Here is a 9034-nt window from a genome sequence, read left to right as displayed (position 1 = left end):
AAAAATAAGGTATTTTGATATCAAGGATGAGGACCACATTAGATGGTTTTAAAAGCACTCCCCTCCCCTTCTAAACTCTAAGGTGTTTTAATACCAATTGGCTGCAGTGAAAACCTATAGGACTTCCCTTCCTGGAATAGTTCTAGCACTGGGTAACACACAGTTCCGTTCAGTACAGTAAGCATGAGTCAGAGAAAATACTGTTGTAGAAACTGCTGTTTTCCTCCTTGTAAAGCTCACACTAACCAATAAAGAGTGAGCAGAAAGCATTTAGGAAAGGATAAGAGGCATGGACTCCGCAGCTGGTCCGCGGACCAAGGCATAATTTCAAGTTGGGGATTCCATGTAATCAGGTAAAGTGTCTGGGGGGATAGGAAACCCAGGCTAGGACTCTGCTAACCAGCTCAGTTACCCTATTGAAGGGAAACACGTTCTGAGTTGGTCCCGGTGAGGATGAATAACTGGCCTCTCATCAATGTCCTTTGGTGTTTTCGGCAGGAACAGTCCCCTGACCAGCAGTCCTAGCTCTGTGGTTCTCAAACTGGCAGCAGAGTAGAATTACGTGGACCGCTCTAAACAATCCTGATGTCCTGCGGGTCCCATCTCCAGAGATTCTAATTTAACTCCAGGTGTAGCTTGAACATTTGGATTTTAAAAACATCCCCATGCCATTCTAAGGTGTGGCCACCCTGGCAAACCCCTGGCATATACTTAAGGTTTTTCTAACAAAGCTTCCTCTTAAAATCCACCCTCTTCCTATTTAGCTTTCTAGCGCTCCGTTTTTGTTTTTACAATTTTCTCCCAGCCTACACACGTCTACAGCACAGGACGGTGACTTTCTACTTGGAGTCACACGACAGCAGTCCCTAAGTAGAATCCAAGAGGTGTCCTTGGTTTATAAGGAATACCCCTGGCGATGAAAGCGATTCTCATGCAAACACGCTAAGAACACTGTTCACTCCCTGCTGTTTCTCGACCTGCTTTCTTGGCTGGTTTCCCATTTGCTGTTTTCAGATTACAGAATGCTCAAGGAGACAGCACGCGGTGGTTCTTCCCTCCCATCTTCTTGTTGCCATTTGACAGACCTCCAAGGTGAAGACGCCAGGTCGCTGGGTGCGTCCCGTTTCTCAGCTCCGGGGGCAACCTCCAAGCCCGCCGCACCTACCGCCTAGCTTTGCAGCACTCAAAGGCGCTTCATTTCCACTTAAACTAATCCAGATTCCGGGCCAGGAACGCCTATGCCGCTTAACCAGTCCTCTCGCCTCCTTTCCCCCTATTATTTTGTTTACGTAAGAAAGCATATATTTACATTTCCACTTGGCGGCTCATAGCAGGCCCCACCCTAGCAAAGAGAAAGCAAGAGTCCCAGCGTCTGGCCCCGGCGAGCTGCTTTCCCTGCCCCGGGCCCCTCTTTTTCCTCTTTTTCTGATCCCAAGGGCCCGTGAAGATGGGGCTCCCGCCCTTACCCCGCCCAGCACCTGGTGTGAGAAAAGCCCTCGCCCACTCATCTGGTTCGCAGTCGTTTGGTGATTCACAGCCCCGGCCCCGCCCAGGGCGCTAATCTAACTTGTTGCTCAACTTCAGAGCGCTGCCCAGACTTCAGCTCCCGTTTCCAGCCCGCTGTGTCTTCACCGCGGAGGCCCGCGCCCGGTCCCCGTCCCCGCGCGCGATGAGCCCCGCGCGCCCGCGCGCCCGCGTGCTGCTGAGCCTGCTGGGCAGGCTGGGCCCGCAGCTGCTGCTGCTACTCCTGCGTCCTCCGGCTGCGTCGGGTGAGTGGCGGTCCGGGGCGCAAGCCCACCCCTGCGGTTCAGCCTTCGGGCAGGGTGGAAGGGGTGGAGGTCGTCGGCGCGACAGCCGAGGGGTCCGCGGAGCGCGGCGGGCGAGCCGTGTGGGCATCCCTAATGTTCCCGGAGCCCTCCACCTGTAAGGGTCAGCCCTCTACTGGCAGGATCCCTGGGGACGGAAAGGGCTCTTCGCTGCTCACCTGCCACTAGGAGGTTTACTGTGCTGGACCCCAGCTGGCAGGGTTTTAGGAGGGAGCCATGGAGGGGAGATGGGCAAACGTCGAGAAGCCAAAAAGACAGGCAGAGGTCGAAGGGAGTGAATCCTCAGCATCTCCTTAAGGCTGGGAGGCCAGATCACTGCCCACCACAGGGTCCAGCCGAGCCCAGACTTGGCACTACAAGTTTGCGCGTCGTCTCCTCCAGGTGTAACGTTCCAAGGGGGCATCTGTCTGTATTGTGGGCCTCGAAACAGCATCTCTGTGAAAGTCTAGAGCTCTCTCTGTATGTATATGATAACGAGGGGCAGGAATTTCTTTTAGTTTTGAATTAATTGGCAGACAGGAAGCCTGGCAAGTTCTTGATATGTCAGCTCAGCACTGGATGGAAATATTATGCAGGCATCAAAGGCCTTTGCTGCCTCCCTTATTTGTCTTGGGAAAAGAATGTTGCTGTGAATTGAAAAGTGGTATTTCCTTCAGTTTTGTTTATTCCTTCCTAGGTGACTGTGGCCTTCCCCCAGATGTACCTAATGCCCAAGCAACTTTGGAAAGTTGGAAGTTGGGAACAAGTTTTGCTGAGGGACAGAAAGTAAACTACAAATGTAACAAAGGCTTTGTAAAAGTTCGTGGCAAGGCAGACTCAGTGGTCTGTCAAAATAATAAATGGTCAGAGCTTGCTGAATTTTGTAATCGTAAGTTCTTCATTTCATTTTAGAAAAGTTATGGGAATGGAATGTTTCTTAAGTTTAATTTTATCCCTCTTTGGAATGACTGGTAATTGATAGTTTTCTAGCATTATTAATCACCTGGGTATACCTGTTGGCAATTCACAATCTAGCTAATTGATGGCATTACTTCCTGGAATAGGTCCTGCTCTTCATTAACAGCTTTTTTTTTTTTTTTCCCCCTAACACTGTAACTCTTGAACTGATTAATAGCGAAAATAAACAATAGGTACTGTTTAGGGAGTAAATTACCGATAACTATGTTTGGCAGTTACCTTGAGACACATAACAGAATCCTCTGTAGGACTTGCCCAGTACCACTCTGTGGTGATACTTTTTAAAAATTCTCAATTTTCATTTCAAAATCTATCTTTATAGGCATTTCCCTAGTTTGGCCTTGACATGTACAAGTAAAGATAAAATGTAATTCCTGCATTTGAACAACTTGGAGCAATAGAAGCTACAGTGAGCATAGAAACTGCCACAAGTACTTTTTGAAATCAGGTGTGAAATCAGCTTTAACTTTTTGTTTTTATTTATCCATGATCCAAGGCAGGAGGTTGAAGTATATGTCTTTGCACATGTATCATGTTTTAGTGTTTAGAACTATTCTGCATAGAGTACTTCGTCTAATTCTTCAAACAACTCCCTGAGGATGTTAAGGACTTATTCACATTTTACAGTTGAGAAAGCAGCCCCCAGTTAAACAACTTCCTTGGGCTCGGGAGCTCCTTATGCAGATGAGCCAGCGAGTCTGTTGACGATAGATCTAATGCCCCTTACACTATATGATGCCACTATAAATTCGCATTTGTCTGGATGGTTCCAGTTTTTAAATACTTCCTGTGCTCCATTGGCTCATCTGATCCTTGCCTCCATAGGTTGTCCTGAGGATTCAATGAGTTCATATGTGTAAAACATTTACAAGTACTCAATAAATGTTAGCTGTTATTATTAACTATTATTGTTGTCCAGGACACTAGCCCAGGGATCTGGAAATGCTGGTTCTTACCTATCCCTATGATACATGGGACAGGGTAAGGGAATTGGCATTAATAGAGTCAATGCCAGAATGATGCCAGGCAACTTAAATAAGTTACACTTTCTGAGTTGTGGATGGAGTGACTTTAGTGTACCAAATCTACTTCACAGGGCTCTAGTAACTGGGGAATGAAAATTTACATGTGAATATGCTGATACACTATCAATGCCATAGTGACATTAATATGAATACTAAATGTACAAAGAAATACGAGAAAAAGAGATCTAAGGACCAGATAATTAGACAGAGATTGTAACATCAAGTGATACTCATTTTTTGTTGTTGTTGCTTTTGTTAATACTTTCAGGGAGCTGTGACTTTCCAAGCAGGCTACTTTTTGCATCTCTCAAAAAGTCTTATACCCAACAGAATTATTTCCCAGAAGGTTCCACTGTGGAATATGAGTGCCGTCCAGGATACATAAGGGACCCTTCTCTCTCAGGAAACATAACTTGTCTTCAGAATTTTACGTGGTCCAAACCTGATGGATTTTGTAAAAGTGAGTACAGCTTTAAAGAGTAATCGTAGTCATATGGTGTTTGGGGAAAAAATGTTTCTTCCTTCACTCATAGACGAAGTCTATGTGTACATATTATTATTTAGAACAATTCTTAAATGAACCATTAGAACCAATTTGTTTTAAATTAGGCAAACTAATTACTTGTGAGCTAGAAATATTACTTTGCTCCCTGATTTCACATTTAAGGTTTCAGTTCAGTTCAGTCACTCAGTCGTGTCCAACTCTTTGTGACCCTATGACCCACAGCTCGCCAGGTCTCCCTGTCCATCTCCAACTCCCGGAATCCACCCAAACCCATGTCCATTTAGTTGATGATGCCATCCAACCATCTTATCCTCTGCCATCCCCTTTTGCCCTCAATCTTTCCCAGCACCAGGGTCTTTTCAAATGAGTCAGCTCTTCGCATCAGGTGGCCAAATATTGTAGTTTCAGCTTCAACATCAGTCCTTCCAATGAACACCCTGGACTGATCTCCTTTAGGACTGACTGGTTGGATCTCCTTGTAGTCCAAGGGACTCTCAAGAGTCTTCTCCAACACCACAGTTCAAAAGCATCAATTCTTTGGCGCTCAGCTTTCTTTATAGTCCAACACTCACAAGCATACATGACCACTGTGAAAACCTTTAAGATTAAACCTAGTTTGCTGCTGCTGCTGAGTCACGTCAGTCATGTCTGACTCTGCGCGACCCCATAGATGGGAGCCCACCAGGCTCCCCCATCCCTGGGATTCTCCAAGCAAGAACACTAGAGTGGGTTGCCATTTCCTTCTCCATGTGCATGAAAGTGAAAAGTGAAGTGAAGTTGCTCAGTCGTGTCCAACTCAGCAACCCCATGGACTGCAGCCTGGCAGGCTCCTCCATCTATGGGATTTTCCAGGCAAGAGTACTGGAGTGGGGTGCCTAAAAATGAAATATTGGTAAAGAACTCTCCTGCCAATGCAGGAGACTTAAGAGACAAGAGTTTGATCCCTGGGTCAGGAAGATCCCCGGGAGAAGGAAATGGCCCACTCCAGTATTCTTCCCTGGAGAATCCCATGGACTGAGGAGCCTGGCAGGCTGCAGTCCACAGGGCCGCATGGAGTTGGATGTGACTGAAGCGACTTAACATGGTGCAAAATGACGTAAGTGTATACTTTGAGGAAAGTGAAAGTCGCTCAGTCGTGTTTGACTCTTTGTGACCCCATGGACTAATATGTTGCTTTCTTGAAACTGATCAAATGAAGGTACAATTTAAATAGTTGGATAAGTAATAGCAATGGTTCAGATGGTGAATTTGCATAGATGTGCCTGATAATTTAATGAAAAAAATCAACTTATATTCTTTCCTAGAAAGATCATGTCCTAAGCCTAGAGAAATAGAAAATGGTCATGTCAAGATAACAACTGACATACTATTTGGTGCGGAGATCTATTTTTCATGTAACACAGGGTAAGTTTGAGCATATGAAACACTATATTTAACAACTGGGAAAACAAATTAGGATTTAAGATGGAAACTTTTTGATTTGTGACCAGTGTTTACGAGCAATAAAACTACCCTTCTGCTCAATGATGAACTCATTGCAGTTAAAATTAGTAAAATGGGGCAAAAAAGGAATATTTCTTATAATACCGCCACAATTCTCTCAATTGTTAGATTTCATTATAAAATTTTAACTGTGACTTGTAGAGGAAAAAACTTGTGATAAGTTGATGATCCTTGGAGAAATTAAATCTTTCAGTGTTGAAACCAGTCTTTACCTAAATAATGAGTTTGCATTTGTTTGTTTTCTTTGTATGCAAATAATCTGTTATAAAATATCAAGGGTGAAAAACAATCATTCTTAGTGTAAAAATACCCTTCTGACCTAAGATCTTTTGTAAGTTCTCTATATATGGGAAAGGGGTATTGTCATTGAGGATTATAAGTGTTTCAAGTGCTACTAAAAACTTTATATTCATTTTCTCATTTAATATCTGTAAATTGAACTATGATATTTTATTCTGTGTGTGTGTATCTGTGTTCTTTATAAAGCTACCAGTATCATTTGTCTCCTGTACTAAACACAGATATTTGGATCATTAATAACAAATCTGGGGATACTTTGAACCCTTTAAATATAAGTACATTCTGTTATTCTATGGAATCTATATTGATCTTTGAGAACTCAGAAATAGAAAAGATTTAAGCATCTGTATTCAACATATGCCTTACCCAAATAAAAAATATTTTGCTTATCTTACACTTTTTTATCTTTGATGTCACCCTTTTAGATATAAGTTTTTCTTTTCCTTTAAACTGCCAAATGAGCCTTTATCAACTGTTGTTTTGTCTCTATCTACTGGTGTAATAAATATTGTAAGGTGCTATTCTGAAGGAGTTAAGGGAAGTCAAATATGTGTGAATGGAACTTAATGTTTTTTTCTTCCCTTATTATTTTAGGTACAAATTAGTTGGTGCAGCTTATAGTTACTGTGCTGCTATGGGAAATACTGTTGGGTGGGCTGATGAATTTCCAGAATGTCAAGGTAAGACTGAAAAATTCTAAGCACTCTGCTATGGGACTGAATAATCAATGATAAATTGCTTTTTGGTCTTTAAAATTACCCTCAGTATATATTTGTAGTACCCTCACCTTCCAATGTGTGAATGTTTTGCCTAGTTTATATAACTCTATTAGTAATGCTTCTTAATTTATTAACCATGAGGATAAAGGATTAAAAATTAACTAAGGTTTATATTGTGCTTGGTCATTTTTATCTTATCATTCCTTCTAACAGTCAAATAAAATAGATTTGGGATGTTTTTCCCCCTCCTTCATAATTTTTAATTTTTGGTGGTTAAAATACTATTCATTAGAAGGTCTCTATGACTTGACCCTATATGCCAAAATAAGTGGCCAAAGTAGGCACTGAACCCAGACCTCTTGATTTTAAACCCGTCATTCTTCTAAGACCTAGTGTTACTTACACTAGACCCCTTTAAGGATTGTTAACTGAGCTAATTATGTTGAAGTGTTTTAAACCGTGATATACTTTTATCTTTAGAGAAAGAAGCATTCATAGTAATGAAGAAATATCTGCACTTGAAAATTCTATCTTCTCAAGAGGGAAGAGGGCACAGAGATTAATTTCCTAAAAGGGTATATCAAGTTAGATGTATGTGCATTAGCGACATATGTCTCCTGAAAACAGAGGAGTAGATACGTGCAGTGTTTTAAAAAGTAGGTTTTATTTCTCTCATCCTCGTTGAAATTATTGCTCATTTCAAGTTTTGGTGTTATTAAGAGCAGGAAACGTGAGTAGATATAGTATAATTTAACAAGCATCACACTCTTTGGTAGGGAAAGTGTGGGGTCAGCTGATAAGAAGACAAATGAAATGAGGCCTTGCCAACCAGGAGTTTGCTCTTGCCACACCCCCCTTGGACCCCACCTCCTATATCTACTATTTCTTCCTCTTTTTCATTATTATTTTCAAGTATCCATCCTTACTACCTGCCATCACCTTTCCTATTTCCATCATCCAGTCAGGCATTCTGTAAATGATACTAAAGCAAACATGGAAAGCAAGCAGGAGCTGCAGTTACTGCTGCTAAGTCTCTTCAATCGTGTCCGACTCTGTTCGACCCCATAGACAGAAGCCCACCAGGCTCCCCTGTCCCTGGGATTCTCCAGGCAAGAACACTGGAGTGGGTTGCCATTTCCTTCTCCAATGCATGAAAGTGAAAATTGAAACGGAAGTCACTCAGTCATGTCTGACTCTTAGCGACCCCATGGACTGCAGCCTACCAGGCTCCTCCGTCCATGGGATTTTCCAGGCAAGAGCAATGGAGTGGGTTGCCATTGCCTTCTCCAAAGCAGGAGCTAGACCATATCTTTTTTGCTGACAGAGGCAACAGCTTATCACAAAGTCTGGACAAGCAGTCTCCCAGCTGAGGCCAACATATTTACAAGCAACTGCTGTCATGAATTTCACAGAAATGTGTACACCAAGCGTGTGTTCCAGCACAGAAGAGCTTTTGCGCTGCAAACCCCGTTTCTCTTTGTGTTTGCCTATAGCTAGTCCAGATCTTGCTCTCGGTCTAACATCTTCAACTCCGTGGTAAAAACCCTGATGTCCATATTTTCAGCTCTGACTGTCTTACCTGGCTCTGCAACTCTGCAATCACTGACATCTGTATTCTGTGGGAAAGAGCCCTTTTCATTCAGCAACCCCATGTCTTCAACTATCCCTATTAAAGCCCTACTTCTCCTAGTGTAGACTTTCCATTAAAAACTTCAAGTGGAAAGTATAAACTCTTAAGCAATGAGGTTTTTGACCTTGCCTGAGCACACAGCATATCTCAAGTATGCAGTCTGGGCCTTTATCAACACATGAGGCAGCATTGGTGTCCCTGTATGGATGTGGATATGGAGGTGTGGATCCAAAGAAGGAAGGAACAATGGGCATATTCAGAACTTTTCCTTGGTCATACATCAATCAGAGGTGACACTTGTTCACCTCTGAAGAAAGCCTCAGTGTCAGAAACACCTGTTTTCCTACCTTTCTGCCAGTATTTTCTTTTCAACAATAATTTTAGTTGACGGCTAGTACACACTAGCCTAGAATCAGTCGCTGCTATATAATATCTGTCATTCCAGGCTCCTCTCATTATCTTAACCTCTCACTTGTAATCACCAAATATTATTTCCTTTATCTCTTAATGTATTTCTCAAACCTGTATTTTATCTTCTATATATAACACTTTTAATATGGCTTACTAGC

At 42.6% G+C, this 9034-nt stretch overlaps 1 protein-coding gene across 7 annotated transcripts in view; it reads left to right on the top strand.

Moving 5' to 3' along the window:
* Positions 1-288: 288 nt before the first annotated feature.
* The window catches only part of CD55 (CD55 molecule (Cromer blood group)), a 30108-nt gene continuing 21362 nt past the window's right edge, over positions 289-9034 (top strand). For 4 of the 7 annotated variants that reach the window (XM_043486350.1, XM_043486348.1, XM_043486347.1 and 1 more), the window contains exons 1-5: positions 1364-1769; positions 2503-2694; positions 4077-4268; positions 5618-5717; positions 6711-6796. In XM_043486350.1, the coding sequence (XP_043342285.1) occupies positions 1670-1769; positions 2503-2694; positions 4077-4268; positions 5618-5717; positions 6711-6796 (670 nt within the window). In that variant the 5' untranslated portion in view covers positions 1364-1669. Of the gene's footprint in view, positions 354-1363; positions 1770-2502; positions 2695-4076; positions 4269-5617; positions 5718-6710; positions 6797-9034 lie in introns of those variants that run through there. The other 3 variants (XM_043486351.1, XM_043486352.1, XM_043486346.1) reach the window with 2 other exon arrangements.

Source organism: Cervus canadensis, chromosome 13 (genome assembly GCF_019320065.1).
Source record: "Cervus canadensis isolate Bull #8, Minnesota chromosome 13, ASM1932006v1, whole genome shotgun sequence".
Lineage (NCBI taxonomy): Eukaryota > Metazoa > Chordata > Mammalia > Artiodactyla > Cervidae > Cervus > Cervus canadensis.
This window is presented reverse-complemented; position numbering and strand designations above follow the sequence as displayed.